This window comes from Magallana gigas, chromosome 4 (assembly GCF_963853765.1).
Source record: "Magallana gigas chromosome 4, xbMagGiga1.1, whole genome shotgun sequence".
Classification (NCBI taxonomy): domain Eukaryota; kingdom Metazoa; phylum Mollusca; class Bivalvia; order Ostreida; family Ostreidae; genus Magallana; species Magallana gigas.
The window spans coordinates 19,257,354-19,285,187 of record NC_088856.1 but is presented as its reverse complement, the minus strand read 5'-3'; the positions used below and the strand labels follow the sequence as shown (position 1 = coordinate 19,285,187).

At 33.1% G+C, this 27,834-nt stretch overlaps 1 protein-coding gene across 1 annotated transcript; it reads right to left on the bottom strand.

Moving 5' to 3' along the window:
* Nucleotides 1-1,088: 1,088 nt before the first annotated feature.
* LOC117681975 (multiple epidermal growth factor-like domains protein 10) lies at nt 1,089-27,106 on the bottom strand. Its single transcript, XM_066081555.1, has 17 exons — nt 26,972-27,106; nt 18,392-18,691; nt 12,924-13,178; nt 10,396-10,533; nt 10,132-10,263; nt 9,164-9,325; nt 8,429-8,566; nt 8,165-8,296; nt 7,215-7,352; nt 6,485-6,622; nt 6,221-6,352; nt 5,267-5,404; nt 4,541-4,678; nt 4,277-4,408; nt 2,768-2,899; nt 2,504-2,522; nt 1,089-1,169 (listed from the first exon to the last, which is right to left on the bottom strand). The coding sequence occupies exons 1-16, from the start codon at nt 27,057-27,059 to the stop codon at nt 2,506-2,508; spliced, it is 2,310 nt and encodes a 769-aa protein (XP_065937627.1). The 5' UTR covers nt 27,060-27,106; the 3' UTR covers nt 1,089-1,169; nt 2,504-2,505.
* Between the last annotated feature and the right edge of the window lie 728 nt (nt 27,107-27,834).

Below are 27,834 nucleotides of genomic sequence, written 5' to 3'. Positions count from 1 at the left end.
TATCAAAATTATTTTTTTCAGTCACTATTTGTAACTTTAGATGTTAAAATATATACAGACCGTTTACTTTGCAAATAAAACAATAAAATAGGGATTCATAATAAAAAGTGTCTTACCGACTGAGCAATTCATGTTCTTTTATCTGTTTAATACCTACCAGAAAAATCCCTGCATACACGTGACATATTTTGAAGAAGATCAAACGGTACGATCATCCTTTTTTCGATAAGCTTTCGCGTAAGCATTCGCGTAATAATGTAAATATTTGTAGATATACCAGATGTATAATTCTACAAGAAAACCATTAATGTATCTCTGGTTTTTTCTTTCTCTATTGTTGTACATTTCATTCATTGATTGTTCTTTTTTTCGTTTTGTGGTTATTTGTTTGTAACTGGTTTAAATACTCACCAACATTGCACTCAACGAATTACATGTACGTCAAACATCTGCCATGCAGGTGTTAAAGACTTGCATCTTTGTTCAAAGGAAGTTTTTCAAGGGTTGAATTTTAGCCTCTGGGTGTATGAAATACACCCGAGGTAAATCTCAATTAATAACTAAGGTAATAATAGAATTTGTCAGTCATATTAGATGATGCGACCTTTCTAAAGCGACATTAAAATGCAGTTATATGAATAAAGAGTAAAGTTGTGGAGATTTTTTAAAATAAAAATCAGAGAATGACTAGATATTATGTGAACTTGCTTACAGTGTTAACGTTCAGGTGTACGATCAGGAGTTATATCAGAATATTTAAACAGTTGTTTACCTATCATATACAAAACGAACCGCAAGCATATACATCATGATAAAAATGTTCTAAAGCACACAAAAACATGTCTTATCAAAAACGTTTTAATTACTAACGTTGTTTCTGAAGATAAAGTCTGTATAAATAATTTTAAGATGACTGCTATTAGAATAAAAATATGAAAGTATATCTTTAACGAACTGATAGATATTATGGCTATGAAATACGGATACAGTTTTTTTTATATTAACAACAAAAACGCATGCCGTATGAAGTAATCTACCTATATCACAGTTGTCTCCCATCCAACCTCGATGACATCCTCTGTCACATAGACCATTTATATTGTTGCAACCCGTACATGTGTCATTACATTCACCAGTACAATTTTGTCCGAAAAATCCATATGGGCAAGCTATATAACATAAGTAGATAAGATTGCAATCTTTATTTTTATCATGCAAGACAAAAAAAAACAGTCTTTATGATTTAAACTTAAAATTCAGTAAAACGCGGTTATAACGAAGTCCTAGCGACCAATGGATTTACTTTGTTATATCCGTAATTCGTTATATCCGTATAACGAATTCGTAATAATAACTTCAGCGAATTCACAATATACATGCTTTTTTTTACCGGACTATAATTTTTGTTAATTTGGGCTTAAAATAAAAATACATTATTTTGATACCTTTGATAGTTGGATTATGAATTGAAATGAAAATAAATTCATTCAAACTATTCTGTTAAAAACTTTTTTAACTGTAAAGAAATTTGTTATAAAAGTGTTAAATTTCGTTATTATTACCTCTACGGAACTCAATATGAGTTCGCTTTATCCGCAAATTCGTTACATTCGAATACGTTAATATCGTAAAGATTTTCTAAGATATGTTAAACATTTTACCAGGGATTCAAAATACGTCGATATATCCGAGAATTCGCTATATCCGTTTATGTACTAAACGGGTTTTACTGTATTTATTCGGTTACAAGACAGTTTGATCTAGAACCGTAGTTAAAATTCATATAACCTCCTTCAATACCACTGTCAATAAAGTATACAAATAATATAATTGCATAGAATGCTGAATATATGATACAGGGCAGAGGGAGGTACAGAACTCGGGATAGAAGTCAAACTTATCCTATTCTATCTATTGTATCCTGAATCTAACTGAAAAATCAAGAGAAAAGTTAAAAAAAAACCTACTGTTTAATGGTAAACAGTTCTGCAGTCACTCATAATTTTTTTTTTTTGTGTTTTGCATAAATATGTTCTAGAATAATGATTGGTTAAACCATTCTACACATTAATTTCTTTTAACGCAAATAAAAGTATACTTGCAAAGCTTTCGTAATTTACCTTTCTTTAGAATTAACACAGATCATTATATTCATATACATGTAGAATTTTTAATCATATATCTTTTAACAATTTCTCATTGGGTGGAGGAAATATGATATCCGTAGCTCGGAATATCTAGGAAAAGTAACTTGCCTCCCCCATTACCGTGTCCTGTCTGAGTCGGCTCTTAGTACACTAGGGGATTGCGCAGGGTTTGTTCTAAAGCCGCCCTAGCAGATCCAAAGCGGACCCAAAGCAGATAATAAAAGAGGACTACTGGGGTCCGCTTTCTGTTGTGTTGTGTTTAGTCGGTATTTTGTGTGAACTTGCTTACAGTGTCACATTCTGGTATACGATAAGGAATATATCATGATATTTAATATCTAAACCGTTGTTATTACCTTCAATGTACAAAGCAAGCTGCAAGTGTATACACCATGATAAAAAATGTTCTAAAGATATCAAAAACATAGGTCTTATAAAAAACGTTTCAATAATTACCGTTGTTTCTGGAGATATATTCTGTATTAATGATTTTAAAATAACTGTTAATAGAATAAAAGTATGAAAGTATATCTTCAACGAACCGATAGATATTATGGTTATGAAATATGGATAAAATTTTATATTAACAACAGAAACGCATGTCGTATGAAGTAACCTACCTATATCACAGTATTCTCCCCTCCAACCTGGATGACATCCTCTGTCACACAGACCATTCACATTGTTGCAACCCGTACATGTATCGTTACATTCACCAGTACAATTTTGTCCGAACAATCCATATGGGCAAGCTATATAACATAAATAGATAAACTTGCAAAAGTCTTCTATCATGCAGGACCAAAAAAATAGTCTATTTGATTTAAACTTAAAATAGGCTCGGTTACAAGACATTTTGATCTAGAACAGTAGTTAAAATGCATAAAACCACTAACAATACCACTGTCAATAAAGTATACAAATTACAATATCTAGGGTTATTTTTCGCCCCGTGTAACTCTCGCCATTCTATGCTTGCAAACGGTTTCGCCCCATCTTGAAATCGCTCAGACACAGTTGTGTGTAAAAAGAGATGGTTTGAGACATTTGAATTCGCCCAGTCTTAAATTCGCCCACTGTAAACGAGGGCGAAAAGAAATCAGGGCCGAATATTTCCCTGTATATAGAATATAATTGAATAGAATGCTGGATATAGGATACAGGGCAGAGGTTCAGAACTCGGGATAGAAGGCAAACTTAATCCTATTCTATCTATTGTATCCTGAATCTAACTGAAAAATCAAGAGAAATGTTTTTAAAAACTTTCTGTTTAATGGTGAACCGTTTTCAGTAATTCATACAAAAAATATTTTTCGTCTTTTGCATAAATATGTTCTAAAATAATGATTTGTTAAACAGTATTACATATTAATTTCTTTTAACGCAAATAAAAATAGTTTTGCAAAGCATTCGTAATTTACCTTTCTTTAGAATTAACACGGATCATTATATTCATATACATGTAGAATTTTTAATTATATATCTTTTAACAATTTCTCACTGTGTGAAAGAAATGTGGTTTTCCAAGCTCAGAATATCTAGGCAACTTGCAATTGCCTCCCCCAATACTGTGTCCGCTCTGAGTCGGCTCTGAGTTCACTAGGAGATTGCACAGGCTTTGTTCTGAAGCCGCCCTAATAGCGGATAATGAAAGAGGACTACTGGGGTCCACTTTCTGTTGTGTTGTGTGCAGTCGGTACTTTATGTGAACTTGCTTACATTGTTCACGTTCAGTCGTACGATCAGGAGTTTATCAGAATATGTAATAAACCGTTGTTATTACCTACCATATACAATATCTAGAAGTTAGCAACGTTACCCTTAGCAAGCACCTACATTTTAATTTCTAAAATGGATTTTAATAATATGAAACTTAAAAGTACTTATCGCTATCTAACAAATAAACAGCTTCATATAATGACCCATTTCTTTTGGCAAAACAACATATACAAACCTGACTGGCTATTTATACATTTAAATGAAATCTTTTAATACTGATACATGTGTGTCATTATTGATCACATTGATTGTTTATCTATAGACTTTAAACAGATTTGAAGCATATCAATATATCTTTTTTCAACCGATCGACTTAGTTCAAATAATAAACTGTGTATGCAATAAAGTACCATCTTGGCAGTCATATCCCTGCCATCCAGGGTTACACCCAGAATCACAAGAACCATTGAATCTGTTACAACCATCGCAGGTGTCTTTACATCTGTCAGCACAATCCAGTCCAAAGAATCCGTATGGGCAAGCTTAAGTTAATATATAATGTCGTAATCAAAATCTACCTACATATATAATGGATGCTTGCCATCTCGCCAACTAAAATATAAGTCAAAGTAGTTTTTTGGTTCTTTAATTGAATGACTTATATTTTCACTCACGTATTTGGCATGTTTCCCCATGATAACCAACTTCGCATCCCGTTAAACATGACCCGTTGGTGTGGACGCACTGAGTTAAGTCATGACAGTGTCCACATTCTTGTTGACATTCAGCACCATAATATCCTTGACCACATGCTATTAAAAACACACAATGTTTACTTATACATTACCAGTTGGTCGATACAAAGGAACGAAAATAAAAAAAATGTTTGCCGAACAACTTCAGAGAGCGATTTTATTTTCCGGTCAAAACCTAAAATATGTATTCTTTTATGATGTTAATTCAATGATTAACTAATTCCAAAGAAAAGATTATAAAGAGTAATGTGAAAACATTGGTGTTTTGAATGACAACACGAATAAGGCTCTGGTAAGACTGTTTTTGTTTGTTATCAATTAAAATCGCTGGCTTACTATAAAGTAAATTGCTAAAAGTTTAGATACCAACATACATAATTTACAAGGATATTTTTTCATCTGAAATACATAGAACATAAAAATTATTGCAATGCCTCAAAGGATCAATGTATATAACAAAAGAATTGGCCTCTAAAGGAGATCGCATTCCAGGAAAAATCCCTTTCAAGAAACAAAGTTTATTTGATAATGTTTACACTTTGTACACTTATCTATTTTTTTTCCAATTTTCATTCAGAATGTAGCATATTTTGTAAAGGGTAGGTTTGATCTGAAGTTCATACCTTGTTAAACGTTACTACTCACGTGTTTTACACAAGTCCCCTTGATAACCAGCATCACATCCTGTCAAACAAGTCCCATTAATATTGGAACATTGGTTGACGTCACGACAGTGCCCGCATTTTTGAAGGCAGTTATCTCCAAATGATCCCTGGTCACAAGCTGGTGAGAGAAAAATTGTTTTGCTGTAAACAAAACCTCCTAAGTAATGGCAATTTTTAAAAAAACTATATCTTTAGAATAAATTAAATGGCAACCAATTTATATAAGTATAAATTGAGTTGGAAGAGTTTGTCCATTATAAACCGTGATTTCATACTTTAAAAAAAATATCATTAAGTTTTGCAATTGCAAATTTGTTTTCTTTATTTTTTTTTTAAAATTCCGAATGTGCAGGATACATTTGCGGATAATTGATTTATAACGCTAATAGAAAAAATCCAATCGGAATAGTTTATTTATGTATAATTTTTGCATTTTCTAAACCAATTTAAATTTCTCATATTCAATTTAGCGGTAGTAGGGCAAAAAGACCATATCGATATATTTTGCAAAAATCTATGTATAAATGTATTTTGAATTATCTGCATTTTTTTATATAGATTTTACTTTTAAAATAAAGTCATTTTATAATTAATATTTAGTATCTAGAAGTTAGCAACGTTACCATTAGCAAGCACTTACATTTTAATTTCTAAAAATGGATTTTAATAATATGAAACTTAAAAGTACTTATCGCTATCTAACAAATAAACAGCTTCATATAATGACCCATTTCTTTTGGCAAAACAACATTTACTAACCTGACTGGCTATTTATACATTTAAATGAAATCTTTTAATACTGATACATGTGTGTCATGATTGATCACATTGATTGTTTATCTATAGACTTTAAACAGATTTGAAGCATATCAATATATCTTTTTTCAACCGATCGACTTAGTTCAAATAATAAACTGTGTATGCAATAAAGTACCATCTTGGCAGTCATATCCCTTCCATCCAGGGTTACACCCAGAATCACAAGAACCATTGAATCTGTTACAACCATCGCAGGTGTCTTTACATCTGTCAGCACAATCCAGTCCAAAGAATCCGTATGGGCAAGCTTAAGTTAATATATAATGTAGTAATCAAAATATACGTACATATGAAATGAATGCTTGCCATTTCGCCAACTAAAATATAAGTCAAAGTAGTTTTTTGGTTCTTTAATTGAATGACTTATATTTTCACTCACGTATTTGGCATGTTTCCCCATGATAACCAACTTCGCATCCCGTTAAACAAGACCCGTTGGTGTGGACGCACTGAGTTAAGTCATGACAGTGTCCACATTCTTGTTGACATTCAGCACCATAATATCCTTGACCACATGCTATTAAAAACACACAATGTTTACTTATACATTACCAGTTGGTCGATACAAAGGAACGAAAATAAAAAACAAAATGTTTGCCGAACAACTTCAGAGAGCGATTTTATTTTCCGGTCAAAACCTAAAATATGTATTCTTTTATGATGTTAATTCAATGATTAACTAATTCCAAAGAAAAGATTATAAAGAGTAATGTGAAAACATTGGTGTTTTGAATGACAACACGAATAAGGCTCTGGTAAGACTGTTTTTGTTTGTTATCAATTAAAATCGCTGGCTTACTATAAAGTAAATTGCTAAAAGTTTAGATACCAACATACATAATTTACAAGGATATTTTTACATCTGAAATACATAGAACATAAAAATTATTGCAATGCCTCAAAGGATCAATGTATATAACAAAAGAATTGGCCTCTAAAGGAGATCGCATTCCAGGAAAAATCCCTTTCAAGAAACAAAGTTTATTTGATAATGTTTACACTTTGTACACTTATCTATTTTTTTTTCGAATTTTCATTCAGAATGTAGCATATTTTGTAAAGGGTAGGTTTGATCTGAAGTTCATACCTTGTTAAACGTTACTACTCACGTGTTTTACACAAGTCCCCTTGATAACCAGCATCACATCCTGTCAAACAAGTCCCATTAATATTGGAACATTGGTTGACGTCACGACAGTGCCCGCATTTTTGAAGGCAGTTATCTCCAAATGATCCCTGGTCACAAGCTGGTGAGAGAAAAATTGTTTTGCTGTAAACAAAACCTCCTAAGTAATGGCAATTTTTTAAAAAACTATATCTTTAGAATAAATTAAATGACAACCAATTTATATAAGTATAAATTGAGTTGGAAGAGTTTGTCCATTATAAACCGTGAATTCATACTTTAAAAAAAATATCATTAAGTTTTGCAATTGCAAATTTGTTTTCTTTATTTTTTTTTTAAAATTCCGAATGTGCAGGATACATTTGCGGATAATTGATTTTTAACGCTAATAGAAAAAATCCAATCGGAATAGTTTATTTATGTATAATTTTTGCATTTTCTAAACCAATTTAAATTTCTCATATTCAATTTAGCGGTAGTAGGGCAAAAAGACCATATCGATATATTTTGCAAAAATCTATGTATAAATGTATTTTGAATTATCTGCATTTTTTTATATAGATTTTACTTTTAAAATAAAGTCATTTTATAATTAATATTTAGTATCTAGAAGTTAGCAACGTTACCATTAGCAAGCACTTACATTTTAATTTCTAAAAATGGATTTTAATAATATGAAACTTAAAAGTACTTATCGCTATCTAACAAATAAACAGCTTCATATAATGACCCATTTCTTTTGGCAAAACAACATTTACAAACCTGACTGGCTATTTATACATTTAAATGAAATCTTTTAATACTGATACATGTGTGTCATGATTGATCACATTGTTTATCTATAGACTTTAAACAGATTTGAAGCATATCAATATATCTTTTTTCAACCGATCGACTTAGTTCAAATAATAAACTGTGTATGCAATAAAGTACCATCTTGGCAGTCATATCCCTTCCATCCAGGGTTACACCCAGAATCACAAGAACCACTGAATCTGTTACAACCATCGCAGGTGTCTTTACATCTGTCAGCACAATCCAGTCCAAAGAATCCGTATGGGCAAGCTTAAGTTAATATATAATGTAGTAATCAAAAATTACGTACATATGAAATGAATGCTTGCCATTTCGCCAACTAAAATATAAGTCAAAGTAGTTTTTCGGTTCTTTAATTGAATGACTTATATTTTCACTCACGTGTTTGGCATGTTTCCCCATGATAACCAACTTCGCATCCCGTTAAACATGACCCGTTGGTGTGGACGCACTGAGTTAAGTCACGACAGTGTCCACATTCTTGTTGACATTCAGCACCATAATATCCTTGACCACATGCTATTAAAAACACACAATGTTTACTTATACATTACCAGTTGGTCGATACAAAGGAACGAAAATTTAAAAAAAATGTTTGCCGAACAACTTCAGAGAGCGATTTTATCTTCCGTTCAAAACCTCAAATATGTACATGTATTCTTTTATGATGCTAATTCAATGATTAACTAATTCCAAAGAAAAGATTATATAGATTAATGTGAAAACATTGGTGTTTTGAATGACAACACGAATAAGGCTCTGGTAAGACTGTTTTTGTTTGTTATCAATTAAAAACGCTGGCTTACTATAAAGTAAATTGCTAAAAGTAAAGATACCAATATACATAATTTACAAGGATATTTGATCATCTGAAATACATAGAACATAAAAATTATTGCAATGCCTCAAAGGATCAATTGTATATAACAAAAGAATTGGCCTCTAAAGGAGATCGCATTCCAGGAAAAATCCCTTTTAAAAAACAAAGTTTATTTGATAAGTTTTACACTTTGTACACTTATCTATTTGTTTTCGAATTTTCATTCAGAATGTAGCATATTTTGTAAAGGGTAGGTTTGATCTGAAGTTCATACCTTGTTAAACGTTATTACTCACGTGTTTTACACAAGTCCCCTTGATAACCAGCATCACATCCTGTCAAACAAGTCCCATGAATATTGGAACATTGGTTGACGTCACGACAGTGCCCGCATTTTTGAAGGCAGTTATCTCCAAATGATCCCTGGTCACAAGCTGGTGAGAGAGAAAATTGTTTTGCTGTAAGCAAAACCTCCAAAGTAATGGCAGTTTTAAAAAAAAACTATATCTTTAGAATAAATTAAATGGCAACCAATTTATATAAGTATAAATTGAGTTGGAAGAGTTTGTCCATTATAAACCGTGAATTCATACTTAAAAAAAATATCAGTAAGTTTTGCAATTGCAAATTTTTTTTTATTTTTTTATTTTTTTTAAAATTCGGAATGTGCAGGATACATTTTGCAGATAATTGATTTTCAACATTAATAGAAAAAAATCCGATTGGAATAGTTTATTTATGTAAGATTTTTGCAATTTCTAAAACAATTTAAATTTCTCATATTCAATTTAACGGTAGTAGGGCAAAAAGACCATATCGATATATTTTGCAAAACTCTATGTATAAATGTATTTTGAATTGCCTGCATTCTTTTTTTTTTTATATTTATTTTACTTTTAAAATAAAGTCTTTTTATAGTTAATATCTAGTATCTATAAAGTTAGCACCGTTACCCTTAGCAAGCACTTACATTTTTAATTCTAAAAATGAATTTTAATAATATGAAACTTAAAAGTATTTATCGCTATCTAACAAATAAACAGCTTCATATAATGACCTATTTCTTTTGGCAAAACAAACCTGACTGGCTATCTTTACATTTGAATTAAATCTTTTAATATTTTTAATAGTAATACCTGTGTGTCATTATTGATCACATTGATTGTTTATCTATAAACTTTAAACAGATTTTAAGCATATCAATATATCTTTTTTCAACCGATCGACTTAGTTCAAATAATAAACTGTGTATGCAATAAAGTACCATCTTGGCAGTCATATCCCTGCCATCCAGGATTACACCCAGAATCACAAGAACCATTGAATCTGTTACAACCATCGCAGGTATCTTTACATCTGTCAGCACAATCCAGTCCAAAGAATCCGTGTGGGCAAGCTTAAGTTAATATATAAAGTATGAATAAAAATCTACGTACATATATAACGGATGCCTGCCATTTCGCCAACTAAAATATAAGTAAAAGTAGTTTTTTGGTTCTTTAATCGAGTAAATTATATTTCAACTCACGTTCTTTACATATTTCCCCATGATAACCAACTTCGCATCCCGTTAAACATGACCCGTTGGTGTGGAAGCACTGAGTTAAGTCACGGCAGTGTCCACATTCTTGTTGACACTCAGCACCATAATATCCTAGACCACATGCTATTAAAAACACACATTGTTTACTTAAACATTACCAATTGGTCTATACAATGGAACGAAAATAAAAAAAAAATTTTGCCGAACACATTCAGAGAGCGATTTTATTTACCGGTCAAATCCTAAAAAATGTATATTTTTATGATGTTAATTCAATAATTAACTAATTCCAAAGAAAAAATGATAAAGGGAATTGTAAAAACATTGGTGTTTTGAATGACAACACGAATAAGGCTCTGGAAAGACTGTTTTGTTAGTTATCATTTAAAAACGCTGGCTTAATATAAAGTTAATTGCTTGAAATAAAGATACCAATATACATTATTAACAAGGATATGTTATCATCTGAAATACATATAGCATAAAAATTACTGTAATGCTTCAAAGGATCACTTGTATATAACAAAAGAAATGACCTCTAATGGAGATCGCATTCCAGGAAATATCCCTTTAAAAATGATAATATTTACTGTACACTTATCTATTATTTTTTCGAATTTTCGTTTAGAATCTAGCATATTATTGCGCTTGTTATTCTTCATTTAACCTACATTGTGTCTTAAACATAAGTTTTGCTTTAAAACTGTCTATATCAGCATAACGTTTGACCTATAAATCTATCAGGATAATTTTATGTGTTTTGATCAAAGGAATAGATTAAGAAGGTTCTTTTTTTTAAAGGGCATCCTTGCCCTGAGGGTCAAAATTTGCAAGAAACATACAATTTTGTTTTAAAAACTTTTTTCAAATAATAGTGATTTATATATACGTGTTAAACCTTGAAGCTTTGAATACCTCATTTGGTTTCAAAGCTTGCACCTACCGCATATCTTTAGTTTCTTTTGTAAGCTTGTTCAATTCAAACAGTTGGCATGATTTTTTTTTAATTATTGGTTTGTATAAAGACCTTTTTATCTTTTTTAAATACAGAATTGTGCATTTTGTATTTTATTTCAATATTCTATCTTTAATGCATGTTTTTTTTTAAATTAAAGACAATGATGAAAAAGTATGTACTGAACTGAAAGCAAACAACCGTTACTGTATACCTTATTGTAGGCACACTTTGTTTGTTTGAGGACAAGAGTCATTCACCCTCTGTTACTCGAAACAGGTGCAAAGAGTATCTTGGCCCATACAAAAATTTGTCGAGGCTCATTTATGCATTTAATTAAGTTTTTTTTCTGGTGTAGAAAAGTTATGATATTGTAGCAATAACCACCTCCTTGCCTGAAATCTTTTAAAAAGGGACTATGAAACCTATAATTTTAATTTTGTGAAAAACTTAAAAATGATGATAGAGTACAAGACCTGATATTGAAAAGGTACAAACCTCTGATAGAAATAAATTTACCCATACTTGTTAACTTTCAAGCTATGTTATATGTGTATATATTTTAATGGTTAAACTAAAGTAAGGTTGTTAGTAACCATGTTTTATTTAAGATAACCTGACCAAGGGGCCAAGAATTGCATAATTTTGGTATAGGGCTTACAAGGGTAACTTGAACAAAAGGTTAAAAAAAAATTCGAATAATTCTTGGTACGACTTAAGAAAATGCGAATAATTCTGAGTTATACGAATTAACAAAAACCTTAACGATTTTAAGAACGACTTTACAAAAATCTCCGAATGTGTCAAAGCTTTTTTGTCCACGATCGTGTCCTCTTACATCTTGTTTTTTGCATCGGTCTGTTTTACTGTATCCAGGTTTAAATAGTCTTGCAGCCAAGTAAAGCAGGTTCATATTACCTAATTCATTTTGCGTTTAATTCAGCTCAAAACTCCATTTTGAAAGTTGTTAATGCTATGTGTATTCCTGCTAGCCGCTTCAATTAAATTATTATGTATTATTTAAACTTATTTTTTAATAACACTTGAAGTTTTGTGGACTTCAAAAAACGTTAAGCGAAATAATGCACTTTTCCTGTCATTTTTTTCTTTGATACGTTGATCAAAACAAAAATTATTAAACTAATTTCTTAAATGAAAAAACTATTAATCTTACATGTTTCGGAAAAAATTGTTACGACATCTATATTAAATTGATTATGACATGGCGCCTTGGTTTTGACTACAGAGAATCCAGGTTTTTAGAATTTGAAAAGCAGCCGATGATACAGGGGATGTGATAAAAGCGCGTGTTTGTGGTTATATCAGTGCTACAACAATTCTGCATTCTATGGCAAAAATTGAGTTTGAATAAGATTTCTTCAGCTATTCCTATTTATTAAGATTAGGATTTTAAGAATTGATTTTAAAATCTAACCAAAACAACTCGTGTCATTGGACGGGGTATTGCTGCTCTAAATGTGCATTGAAATTGTATTGACAAATGTACATCCACAGCATCATTATTCAAAGTTGAACTCTAGAAATAAGAAACACTCACTATACACCTCCACTTCACAGAGGGCGCTGTCAACTAATTTAGAGTATTCGTCAGGGTAGGCAACTCCTGGTAGTCTCTCGTTGTAGTAGATGACGTACTGTCCATGTACATGACAGGTGGTGGTAAAGACAGAAGGAATGGTGTCTAGTGTAAAGGTGTAGTCCTTGTAACAGAGAGTTCCTAGTAGTTTGTCTGTTGTATTGGAGACGTGCACTGAGAATCCAAGGACGAATTTCGCGAGCGAATTATTAAACTCTACAAAAGAATCACGACCAAAGATGAACTGATAAAAGAAGCTAGATTAGCAAGGGCATCGCAAAGCAGAGCATCCTCTTGCGAAATGATTTATCGGTGGGGGTGCATTACTTGAAATTGAAGAGGCAAGATATCTATCTTCTTTAAACCTCTGTGAATTAAAGTATTTCGTTCTTCCTATTCCTATGCTGCACGTTCTGTGGTGTATCCAAGGGGTTACATTTACGTGATGGTGCAACACCTCCCATTAATAGCGAAAACAAAACATACCACGAATGTTTTGAACTTTAGTAATTAATTTCATTTTCTTTATTCAGTGACATACATTACGCATCCAAACAATCAGTTTCGAGGGGAAGGGAAGAAAATTTAGTATAACTTTAACAAGGTAAGACTGCGTGGTTTAGAGCTTCAATCACAGAAACTTGTAGATGGCGACTTCAGCGGAATCACTGATTTAAATTCTTCGGAGAAAGAGGTCATTCCTCAGAGAGACAAAATTCTACACATGGCTGATAAACGTGGCTGGGGGATCGTTAAGGAGTATGTTGATTCTGACATTGCTGACAACAGTGAGGATGCCGCCAGACTATGTTCTGCCATTTCAAAAACCGAAAACAAAAAGCGACAATCTCCGTACGAAAGACCGGGTTTTCAGAGAACCACGGGGATGTTCAACGGCTTATCCATCCAGCAGCTTTTTCTTGGGAGTGCAAAATTCAACAGTCGTCCGCAGTTCGTGCCGAGATTCAACTTCCCCAACAACAGAAAACCTTTACAAGCACAGAACGCAAACATCGTCTGCCACTTCTGTCGACTCCCGGGTCTCTTCGCCAGATTCTGCTCGTACACCCAGCAGTTCCAGTAAACAGAAACCACAATCATCTGCACTCGTCCCAACATTGATAGCAAATCAGCAGTGACGTTGAGTATCATGATATACATCAGTTATTAGATTACAATCTGACTCTGTGTTAAAATCTAGCATTTTAGTTAGAAATCGTTTAAAAAATTCTTTTGTAATTTGGAAAAATGTTATACAGCCTGATGATTGTATACTGAATGTCATAAAATTCCTTACACACACCCTGAAAGTGTGTTTTTGTCTAGCAAAAAATCAGCACTGCAGAGCGCCCCTTTTGTTGAAAAGGCGATTACAGAATTGTTAAAGAACCGCCCTGTTGTGTAAACCCACTGACTGTCTATCTAGCTCCATTGAATAAAAAGCCAAGATTGATTCTTGATCTCAGACACTTTAACGCATGTGTTGTAAAGAGAAAGTTCAAATTTGAAGGTTCTTTAGAGGGTCACAATTTTGTCAAGAAAGGTTGTTTCATGATTAAATTCGATTGACAAGTGGATATCACCACATAAATATTCATTCAGATTTTGTTAGATATTTAAGTTTTCGGTGGAATTTTAGTGGTTCAGAGCGTTACTTTGTTTTTACAGTCCTCCTCTTTGGTCTCAGTAGTGCTGGTTATATTCTTTACAAAAGTTTTAAGACCATTATTATTGCACTGCAGAGCAAAAGCGCAGGGTGTAATTATGTATTTAGACGATGGCTGGGTGTGTGATTCGAATCAAAACTGTATTTTAATGTCAGAGAATATGCAACAAGATTTATTGCATGCTGGTTTTCTTGACAATGAAGAGAAGAGCATTTGGAATCCAGTTCAAAAGCATGAGTGGCTCGGTTTTGAATGGAATTTAGAAGTTCCTATACATAAGTTAGTAAGTTTTAAAAAAACGAAAGAAAGGGATAATGTTTCTGCTAGAGAAATTGCTTCTATTGTAGAAAGTTTTATTTCATTTAAGTTTGCACTTGGGCCTGTTTTTCAAATAACAACCAGACAATTGTCTATGTTAATTGCGAATGCATCATGTTGGGATGAAAAGATTGATATTTCATTTCCCGCGTTGTGCGAGCTAGATTCTTGGTTGGATTATATCCGATTGATACCTGCTAGAGTTATTTCCCCATGGTACCGTATTCCACAACGCATTGTTTTTACTGATACTAGTGACTTTGCTGATGGTGGAGTGATGATTGATTCTACTAATAAAGTTATTCAAATTATGTGGGAAGAATTGGACAGAGTTCAGAGTTCAACTTTCAGAGAGCTAAAAAGATTTTAATGTTCATGAAAACAATTTGCGATATATTAGAAAATAAATCTGTAAGACTTTATTAAGATAATCAAAATATTGTTAGAATTTCGCAAATAGGCAGTATGAAGCCGGAACTACACACTGTTGCTTTTTCTACATTCACAATTTCTTTGAGTAGGAATATATTTTTTTTTGTAGTCTGGGTTTCACGATACCAAAATGTAGAAGCGGATTTGGTGAGCAATATTTTTGATTTTGACGATTGGGTTGTGAGCAATAATATTTTTTCATGTTTAATACTGTTTTCAGGGCCTAAACGTGTGATATTTTTGCAAGTTGCAATTATTTCAAAAAATTAATAAATTTTATTCTTTGTTTACGACACCTGGAACAAGCGGTGTAGATGCTTTTGCGTTCGATTGGACACAAAATTAAAATTGGATTGTGCCGCCGGTTTCTTTGATAGGGAGGGTAGTAAGACATTTATTCAATTGTGGGGCCAAGGGTTTTTGTGGATTGTTAAAGATAGCATAGAATATAAACATCGAAAAGAAATTTTCGTTCAAGGTGCTGATAAAGATAACATTTTTGTAGCCCAGAAATTTAACAGCAACGATATAGTGTTAAAACCGGACGCTTATTTTGAAGTTGTATATTCATATGAACCCATAAAACATGACTGTATAGTATATGACTGCTGCAGGTATAATTGATTATATATATTGATACGTATTGTATGTTTGAGATTAATACACAATGATTGACCGCTGACCATGTACTAAAAGTTATTATTGGAATGATTCGTTATGCTTGGATGACTGCTATTCGAAAAGGAGGGCTACTCTCCTGTGAATTGAAGTAATGTATTACTAATGAATGACTGCTATTCAATTATATACAAAGATTTTTTAAAAAAATGATATTTGAATCATTGCTGTCCAGTTTATGGATGACTGCTATCCAGTATATGGACAATTGTTCTTTTGTATTCTATATAAGTAACGTTTTGTGTGCATTATACTAGTTGGATTATATTGCTTTGTTGTTGATATGATTTTCTAATGCGCATTTTTTATGTATTACAGAATGTACAAAACTTTTAAGGCCAATGGTTAAAGATTGAAAAGTTTAAGAAATCTCGTCATTTACGAGATGCAGTAAATGTTTTGCCGCATATTGTGAAAAACGCAAAATATCATTCGACGAACAAGAAATACGACACATATTACTCATAATTCAGAGACTGGTGTTTGAAGCATTCTTTTGTACATCTTCCAGCATCAGTACCTACCGTAGCTCTTTTCGTGGGAGGTTTGGTGCAACAGAGGGTTTCATCTTCCATTTTTTGAAACATATTTCTACAGTATACTCTGGACTCACGAATTCTCTTCAAGTTTGAATCCATGTTAGGACAAGTTTTTAAAACTAGTGCTTGAAGGAGGGAAACGTATGTTATAATAACCTATCAACAAAAAGGAGCCTATCATCAAAGATATACGAGTACTACGCAAGTTAATGGATTTCTACTCCAAGATCCTTTAAATAATTTGCAATTAAGAACATTTGAGATGTGTTTACTTAGGTTTTCCGGATTTTTTTTATTTAGTGAGTTAAAATATTCAAATATTAGAATGCGTGACATTAAGTAGGAAAATGCTTATATTGAAATCAACATTCCTATGAGTAAAGCTGATATTTATAGAAGAGGAAATTCCGTGATTATAGCAAGGACTGGAAACGTTCTTTGGTTGAATAAATATTTTGATATGTTATGGTTAGAGAAAGTTTCCGAAAATTATCTTTTAACAGCCGTTATTTTTTTTTTTTAAATCCAAAAATATATATAGCTTTTAACAAATCAAAACCTCTCTCATATACGAGAACTAGAGAAACATAGTTATCATCGAAATTGGCCTTAGTATGTCCAAATTTGCGTTACATAGTTTACGCAGTGGTGGTGTCATTGCTGCTGATTAAACTGTGTCTGATCGATTGTTGAAAATACTTGGTCGTCGGGTCACAGACAAAGCCAAAGACGGATAAATTAAGGATAGCTTCGAACAAAAATTACTTGTTTTAATGAATCTTGGTTTGTAAAATTTTTGTATTTAATTTATATTAATGCAATACTCCTTTGTATATGCAATTTGTAACGAACGCACCGATGCTAAGAGATATATTTTGTTTTTCAATAAATTAGGCAAGAAAATATTCTCCGAGGAGTGAAACGAGGGAGAAAATAAATTCATTTCTTTACGTTTTTATTTTCGTTAATTTCCGATAGTTTTCGTATTACCTGGTTTTCTTCAAGACTGGTTATTTCATGCATGAGCGCTTTCAAGCTCAGTATAAATAGATTAACCGGGGAGTATTCGATCTATGCGACGTTCGTTACAAAGCAGTACAAGTTGTGTCTTTGGTTTTCCCTACCCACCTTGACCAAAATATGATTTTTGAGATTAACTAATATTTTGTGTTGTCGTTTATTTGTATGCTGAATGGATATTAAATGCGATTTGTAACGAACGCACCAATCCTAAAAAAATCTGATTTGTTTTTCAATCAATTAGTCAAGAAAATATTTTTTTTCGGAGGAGTGAAAGAGGGAGAAAATAATCAGAGGTAACAATGGTGCGGGTACAGGACAGCATCTAGTTGAAAATTACCATGGTTACACTATCTTATTTGAAGTATGAAGCGTACAAGTTTCTGGAAAACGTGCTCTCAATTCCGCGATATTTTTTATCGATCACGAATTAAATCATGTCAAAAAATTCAATAGTTAAATATAATTGTAAATTAAACAAAGCACAAACAAGCGATAAAAAAATTAACAATTATTCGTATTTAAACAAACAAACAAAAAAATTACCGAGCTACGGGGTATAAACAGTGCACGGCAGTATATAGAAATTAACAAATAAATATGCAAAATAACTATTTCAACGAGTAAAGTCAAATTGTGATACGAACTTAAACATCAAATAGAAAAAGATGATTATCAAATAAAATACTAGTATTCAGAAGATATAAATATAATTTGAGTTTTAACAAAAATGTTATCCGGGGGTTAACATTTAAATAAGAAAATGTTACTATACTCTGTAGATCATTGTCCGTCCGGAAGTAGATGGTGATGTGATGGATGCTGTGGATGCTGGTCAGGTTCACCCACAAGGTGGCGGTTTGTGAAACATATGATACAGCGCATTGATCTCCATCACGACTAGGATCTGATTTACGTCCGTCAACAGCCTTACTGCCGTCAGCTTTTACGTCCATTTTGTCGCCACTGGATTTGTCCCCTGCACCATCATATATATATAGGTCGTCATCTGGTTTGAAGTATGCTGGTTCGTATGAGGACTGTTGGTATACTGGTTTGTTAAGGGCGACATTAACTGTGAAGATGAACACACAGTGTACTCTTTTTGTAATTTTCGGGATGAATACAAACTCATTAAGCGATGCTAAGTGTACTTGCACATAATTATATATAATAAAGTTTAGGTGTGGTATATATCATTATTCATAGTAATATAAATACTGTGAACAGGGTTATTTTTGCCGCGAGTTATTTTCGCCCATATACACCTGAAAACGGAGTCGCCCCGTCTTAAATTCGCCAAGACACACTTGTTTACTAAAGATATAACTAATAAGAACATTGGGATTCCCCCAGTCTTAAATACGATCGCTGACAACGAGGGCGAAAGGGGCGATAATAAAACGGAAGCGAATATTTCCCTCTTTCAATATATACAAGATCCGCGCCATTCATCTGACGCTCAACATTAAACCACTTTTTCTATACTCTATCCAAAGATATCCTCGATTTACATTACGTTTAATTTCTCGATATTTATAAAAGCAAATATAAATTACGCCGATTTTTTACGATTTTATCGTATCAGTGACATTACTTTTGGATCAACCCTAATACCTCAAAGTCTAAACGATGTTCATTCAAAAGTTTTTAAAAAGTGCTTATTATCGCTGCTGGTTAGGTACATGTACGCGTTTTTTTTTATAGTCAAACATTGCGCCTGGGGTTTGTAACGTGTTTTGGTTAGACACTAAATATCGAATACGCTCACAGTTAACATCAGACTGACAATTCACTCAGTTAAGAAAGAGAGTCTTGAGAGATCCAGAGAAGTATACAAGCATGGAAGTTGTAACCGAACTAGACCGGTCAATGGAGGATGCAGAGAAATATTCAGCCAGGATGGAAACAAACTTTCGGGTTCCCTGAGGCAATCACCGCCAAAAGCACAAAATCCAAAAGGAGAAATAGGAAGATTTCAGAAAAGAAAGCAAAAAAAAAAAAAAAAAACCCAGAGCTACAGGACGAAATTAATTTCACACATGGGCCCAAAGATCCTCCAAGTGCAAAGTCATTGATGTCACCTGCAACTTCTGCTGAAAAGCAAATCATTTTAAGCGAACGTGCTTCAAGAAATCAAAGTGAAACCTCCAAGACCAGTGAGAGTTGTGAATTATGAGACAGACCATAAGTCAGGTTATGAAGAAACGAGCAGTGACAGTGATAAGTATGTGTACAACATAAAAACTCAAAATCAAAGGATAAAAAAAACCGCCAAGGGTTCAAGCACATAACAACATACCAACTGATTCACTGATAGACACGAGTGCATTAATCAACATAATTGATCTAAAACATACAAAAGAATAAGGTTGACCAAAGTGAAAAAGGATAAAGAGCCGAAACTAATTCCATGTGGAGGAGGTTATCCACTGAAGAGATACGGAACCTTGAGAATCCATGTGGAAACAAAAACAAAACATGATATTTGCAAGCTTCTCTGATAGAAAGGACCTACGGATCCCTTCCGAATTCTAATTGCATCAGATCTGGGATTGGCACAATGAATAAACAAACTCAAGAGAGTTACTAATCCCTCAGCGGAATACCAGGACTTGTTTAATGGCATAGGAATACTAAAGAACTGGACATTCACCCCGCATATAAACAAAATACGACACAGAAGAATCCCCTTCCATCTACAAGTATGTAACAAAGTAAAGCTGGTATAAAACGGATGGTTGATGCAGGTATCATCGAAAAAGTTGAAGATCAGCCTATTCCATGGATATTTCCTATTGTTACGCCACCTAAAAATGGAGGGTAAGAAATCTGGTTTTGCGTGGACACGAGGGAACCAAATAAAGCAATTGCCAGAGAATGTCACGTCATGCCGACCTTATATGAAATTGTTAATGGTCTTAACAGCGCTAAACTCATCAGCAAACATGATCTGGCATCAGGCTATCATATCCTAGAACTGGATAAAGACTCAAGATACATCATCACCTTTTCAACCCATGTACGATTTTATCACATACAAAAGGCTGAATTTCGGAATATCCTCGGCATCTGAGGTATTCCAAGAAGCAATACGCAGTGTCATTCAACACATGTATGAATCAAATAATATATATAAAACGACTTAATCGTGTTTAGCAAAACTTAAGAAGAGCATGATAGAGCACAAAAACAAACATTTCAGGCTATCAGAAAAGCCGGACTTACACTGTATAAAAATGTCAGTTCAAAAAGAAGAAGATATCACTCTCTGCAGTAGTATTCGGCTCGGAAGAATTCTACCAAGATCCAGAGAAGGTCAGTCTCAATCAAAGAAGCAAAACCAACCAAAACAGTAAAGGAAATTGCATCTTCATTGGCTTGACTATCTAAAGCACCTGGTTTATCAAGAACTATATCTAACAACTGTTTGGGAGCCCACTTAATGGCTTACACACCAGGATGTTCCTTGGAAATGGACCGAAATTCATTAAAAGACATTCAAAAATCTGAAAGAGATTCTATCGGACCAGACAACAATCGCGTATTTCAAATGCTTCCATACCAACAGAAAAATAGTGGATGCAAGCCCTGTAGGCCTCTGAGCCACCATAACACAGTGCAATAACGATGTTCCTTACGCCGGCAGGGCACTAACAACAGTTGAAAGTAGATACAGCCAGACAGAGAGGGAGGCGCTTGCAGTCGTTTGGCCTGCGAACATCTCAATACGTATCTCTCTGGATCTCCGGAGTTCACAATAATCATAGACCACAAGCCTTTAGAAAAATAATGACCAAGCCATAACCAACCCTGCGTATCGAACGATGGGGACTGCAGCCATACTACTAGTAATTCAAAATAGTATTCAGACCCGGTGAGGAAAACACGGTAGACTATCCTTTACGCCACCATCGAGAGGGAAGCATCTCATCGGGCCATGAGAAAAATGTTGCAGAGTACTACGTAAACTTTATATTTGAGTCATCTGTACCAAAGGCAATGACACTTGATAAAATAAAGTCAGCCACTCTCATGGGCAAAACAATCTAACGAGCAATCGAGTTTACCAGAAAGGGACAGTGGCATAAAGTCAACCAATTGAAGCCAATGAAGACATTGACATATTGGAGCTAAGTACTCTTTGAAGTCTACGAGATGATAAGTACTCTTTGAAGTCTATAGACGAACTCGTAGTACATTCCGATAACATTTTACTGCGAGGAAAACGAATAGTGATACTGAGAAATCTCAGGAACCGAGCTATCATTATCGAACACAAAGGACATCAAGGAATCATGAAAACAAAGTCATTCATCCGTTCCAAAATCTGGTTTCAAATCATTAACGAAAAAGTTGACAAAATCATTGGAAAATGTGTCAGTCTATGGCTAAACCTATCGTACAGCGAGAACTACTAAAAATGAGCCCCCTTTCGAACAGACCTTGGGGACGATCTAGTGCAGACTTTTGTGGTACTCCTCTATCTGGGAACTATTTGTAATAAAAGACGAATACTCAAGATATCTAGTTGTCGAAATTCTTAGAGGTTTCTCACTATCAGCGAATGCAACAATACCAGTGTTAGATAAAGTGATTAGCTCATTCGGAATTCCTAAGGTTGTAAATACAGATAATGGTAGCCCATTCAACTCCAAACAATTTGCACAAAATGCAGAATACATTAGATTTAATCATAGGAATATTACTCCACACTGGCCAAGACCAAATGCACAAGCAGAGGCCTTCAATAAGCCTTTAATGAAAATAGTAACAACAACTACCATTGAAGAAAAGAACTGAAAACCAAGAAATGCAGAAGATTCTTCCTCAGTATAGGGCATCCCCTCATTCAACAACCAGTATCTGTCCACACAAGTTGTTATTCAACAGAGACCCTGACACAAAATTGCCAACAATATTAGTGAATAAGTCAAACACCTTAAGCAACCCCTATGTAGAAAAACTATAACATAGGGATGACGATCTAAAGAATTTTCAAATTAAACTCCATGAAGACCAAAAAATTGAGCAACCAGTGCAACAAAGAAACAAAAAGGAAACTATGTGATCAGATGCAGAAAGAGGAAAGTTCACCCTAACTTATGATGCAAAACCTTACAAGATTGTGTCAAAGAAAGGGTCAATAATAACACAAAGAAGAGAAGGAACATCATTTGATGTACCAAATGATCCAACAAAAGAAAAGGATGATGAAAACCTGAAAATGAATCTGCCTTCAGCAAACTCAGAAAAGGGGGAAAAAAATAGACAAGTATGAAACTGATAGCCGAGATCTCATTAAAGAAGAGGACATTATATTTGACTGTTTTTCAACATTCACGACACAAAGCAGCTAGAATTACAGTCATCAACTTAATCAAACTGTTGTGTGAATATTAAGTTCATAATTTTACATGGGTTCAAAGCAACCCACACCCTCACACCTACAGAGAAAGGGTCAGATGTTCAACCTCCCACATTAAGTCGTTACCTGACAACAACACCATGCAACTTCCAATTGAGGAAAAAGATGAAGAAAACAGCATGAAGACAAATTTGGACCCCAATTAAGAAACAAAAAAATCACCTCACAAAGTTTCCAACACAACCGTGCAGAAATTTGTCTCATTCAGGTTCCGGAAGACACCAACATTTCTCAATAATTATTGTGTGGAAATGAAATACACTGGAAACATAAAAAGGCCCATTAATCTTTTTGGAAGTTCAAATATTAGTATTGTATCCATATAACGCATTGTATACCCCCTTATTTCTTTGATTAGTAATTGCTGTGTTGTATGTTCTGTTCCCCTTACTACTTTGATCAATAGTTGTTGGGTAAATGTTTTGTTAGTAATATTCAATTATACTGTGAAATGGCATTCTTTGGATGAATCTAGTCAAACATTCTTGTCTTTGGATTTGTAGTGGTTTATTGAAAGGTTCATCAAAGACTAACAATAGACTTAATAATTTATTCTAAACTAGTTCAACCCAAGATTGTACATAAAAAGCCGAAAATGTAATTTTTAAGAACCACAAGAAATAGTATGTGGCCGCCTTTTTTTTTTTACCAAAACTGCTACAAGATAGTGTCATGCAGAGGTAAACACTTGGTGCGGGTATTACTGTCTAATGACAACATCTAGTTTATTCAGTAAGTAATTAACATCGGGTTCAAGTGCCTGTCTGCATAAGAAAGCAGGTCATGCGTTTGTATCGATATCATTGATACACTATCAGTTTGATATGTGTGTTCAGGTTTTATTTTAGTATGGACAGCAGGATATTATTTTCGAATTATAATACATCTTATAATATGTTTTAAGGTGCTACCGTAGCGACGAGCGCAGGAAGAATTATACATATCTTGCATCACTGTGTATCAGTGTGCATCATTAGTGATATGAGAATTTTGTAATATTTCCAAGTTATAAAAAATCCTACAAAATAGATAGACCTTCTTCCCCCTAAAACCGTTCTATACTTTTGGAGAAAGTTGATCAGTTTGAAACATTTAATTTGTGTTTAATTTAGTCAAAAGTGTTAACGATGAATACAGTATTAAGTTTTTTCTTTTGTATCTTGTTGTTATCTTACTTTTGGGGTTTTTTTCCTGGTTTAGAATTTTTTTGAAAATTTGTTTATTTTGCATTTTAATAACAAACATTGTATCCGTGTCCCCGGTCTCTGTTTGTAGATGTGTAATTTCCCATTTTCCAATTTAATGGTTTGGCAATATGCAATATCTGCATTTATGTTTTAACTGTTTATTTTATCTCTTTTTTATTTCGTCCAAAATGACCTATTTTTTATTTCCTCTCTACTTATACTTACTGCACATACTTACAAAATTAGCTTAAAATTGGATCGATATGACAGTAATTAGGTGCAACATGTATCAGGGTTCAACAGATTGTTACCATTGGTATATTAGTTAACCAACGGATGCAAATGTTTGCAATCGGTTACCAACGTGTACCATCGGTGTATTTTCGATTTTAAACAAGGTCATCAAATCTACCGGCAACTTAGAGCTTAGGCAAGTGTGAAGCGTAACGTCATCAGAAAAGTTCAATATGGCGGGACTAGAGAAATCACTGGGCATCGGCGAAGATTTTTTTCTAATTGTAACTCATAAAGACGAGTCAAACAGTCGGCAGCAGCATGCATTTCTGTGAGCAAAGTTTTTATAAAGTGTTTTTACTGTCAAATTAAGCTACGGTGTTCATGTTCATTGGCAAATATATGGGTTGATATAATCTGAGATTCCTCTGATTCTAACTCCTGAAAATGGGGATTAGAATCGGCGGAATCCTTGATATGATTATTTGTTATGAACGCTTTTAACTCTATAAATGATCTGACTGTAGAAATTCCTGATGATTTATGCATATACAACACGTGCACGTTTGGTGACAGACTACAGAACTATAACATAGATCTATGATATTCAATTTTAACGCATACACTAATCATATTCTTTAAGTAAAAAAACACTCATAAGGTTATAAACTTGAAATACCATCTTGATATAACTTGTAATAAATGTGTTACTTTGGTTATATATATATATATATATATATATATATATATATATATATATATATATATATATATATATATATATATATATATATATATATATATATATATATAAATTAAATAAGAAAACACGAAAAACGTTCAATATAGCTTAAGCGCTTTCATTTTTATATAACTATAAAAGAATGTTATGAACGCTTTTAATATATATAACCAAAGTAACACATTTATTACAAGTTATATCAAGATGGTATTTCAAGTTTATAACCTTATGAGTGTTTTTTTACTTCTTCTCTTTCCATCTACAAGGATAATGCAGGCATATTGCAGACAACCCAAAACAAAAAGAAAGTATGTGATGATATAGCTGCAGCCCTCCATCAAGAGACCTCAAGCAATATTAACATCACAGGGGAGCATGCAAGAGAGAGAGTTTATACTTTGAAAAGCGGATACAGAAAATATGTTTTGGAATCAAACAAATCAGGAAACAAAAGGTCACGACCTTTCCTCCGTGAAAAAAAATGGAAATTTTTTTTTCTTAAGACCCAACATTAGCTCCAGTAACAGCTAGAGGCTCTCTTACAAAAAATGACATTCAAGAAATCAGATGAGGAAGAGGATGGCAAATACAGGAAACTCCGCCTCCAGAAAAAAAGGAGGAAGAAAAACGAAACAGGAATTGCGCAAAATCTTAGAAGAAGAGAAAAGACAAGTTTCTGAATACTCTCTGGGAAATGCAGGAATCGAAAAATGCTGTTTTGAATAAAATAATTCAAAAGCTATCTTAATTAAGGTACTTCACTACACCTAGACTTATACTTTATTATTATTATTATGCATCAAGGAAAGCTATTCTAATTTCATGTTATACAATGTAAAGTGTTACATACAATCATGTTCATGAAATTTGTTCACCTTTTATTTTTGTAACTTTATTTTCTAATAAATTTTGTTAAACAAAATTGTGCATAAACACTTTTAAAAAAATATATGTTTTCTGTTTTTGAAACAACATAGCATGTCTATTGTTGAATGGGTAACTCTAAAATCCAATTTAATTGAACAAAATGCTGCATTATGTCATTTCGTAGTCATACATCATTCATTTGATAGCCACTAGGTCTTGATTCTGCATAATCACAAGTATGGTTGTCGGGGTTATCATCATCAAACAGATCAAAATATCCCTCATTCATTTTAAAGCAAATATTGTGTAAAGCACACGCTTAAAGAATAGAGTTGACAATCAAGTTCATATCACGAGCATCAAATCTAAGCAAACGTCTAAATCTGACCTTCAAAACCCAAAACTTATCTCAATAACTTGTCTAGTCTTCCTGTGACATACATTAAAGAGACGTTGTGTCAGTGTGGAAGTGATTTCAAGCAAAAGTCGAACTGATGTCCATGTCATCAAAAACCATCAAACTCGCCGAGTTTTGTCGAGTTATATCTCACCAGTACTCGTGATAGCTCGTAGCTCTAAATCGTGATAGTGTGACCGGGGCTTATACATTTACTTGAAACGTTTTAGACAAATGTTTCATGCATTTTTTGTAAAGCCGAGTACCTTTAATCACGGGACTATCAGAGTCCTAATATAACACGTTTAGTCATCCAGTTTTTTGTGTTTTAACCATAATGACAACAAAATTTGTAAACATTTCTCTTTACAAGTTTACAGTTGAAGTCTATTCGATTATTTCACACGTTGAACATTGCAAGTCTAACTACGTACACTCAAATGCATATTTACATGTACGTTATTATTGTTAAAATAAACTTGTACGTTATGTTTACTCACCATATTTAGCCTGGGAGACTGACAGCAGACAGAACCACACAGTGATAGCATATAGGTGGTACACAGAGTGTCCGGACAGGGACACCATGGTAGAGTATTGTCAATCTGATTATTCTATGAGTATGGACAACTTGAAAATTGATACAAAACAGTAGTCTTTCTGGGAATACAGATATAGACATGATATATATATACAGTAACTGTAAGATTGAAAAGGGGAGGAGTTATGAGTTTAAGACATAGAGAAGGCGCATACTCAATGATCACGTAACAAGGAAGTTAAACGAAGTATATATAGATTATTATAATATTCATCGACTAGCATATAAAAAAAAGAAATTCGATTTTTAAAATACTTTCTCATACAGAATTATTTATCTCGATTTCAAGTTAGATGCGTATATATAATATTACTATGATTTGTTTCTTTTGAATAAATAAATAATAATGTTGTTGTTATATATTTTACAGGTAATTGACAGAAAACTTAAGACGTGACAAAAACTGAAATAATAAGATATTAAGGAAAGATGACTTCTTTCATAAAAGTTTAATAAAGACTCTTTATACATTTACATGCAATAAGTTGAAAACCATAAATTTCTGCATATAAAAACTTAAAACCACATCCTTTTTTCAGCATTATCATTGAATTAAACATGTTAACCTGTCATCATCGTTTATAATGAGACCTGGGTGAGATTCATGTATACATGTATTTCAAAAGTTAACAACATTTTTTTTTTATCAAGTAACTAAACAATAACATTTGTAATTAAGTACCCCTGTAAAACAAAGCTACCTAAATGGTACATTTATCTTGATATGGATTAATTTTATAGCGAGATAAAAATTCAAATTTG

What these genes read in the sequence shown, in the direction of transcription:
- LOC117681975 (XM_066081555.1), bottom strand. Translation starts at nt 27,059, where the DNA reads ATGGTGTCCCTGTCCGGACACTCTGTGTACCACCTATATGCTATCACT. An exon ending in GGGATATGACTGCCAAGATG is followed by an intron (nt 7,353 to 8,164) that starts GTACTTTATTGC and finishes TTCTCTCACCAG; the next exon opens with CTTGTGACCAGGGATCATTT. An exon ending in AGGGGACTTGTGTAAAACAC is followed by an intron (nt 6,623 to 7,214) that starts GTGAGTAGTAAC and finishes TGTTTTTAATAG; the next exon opens with CATGTGGTCAAGGATATTAT.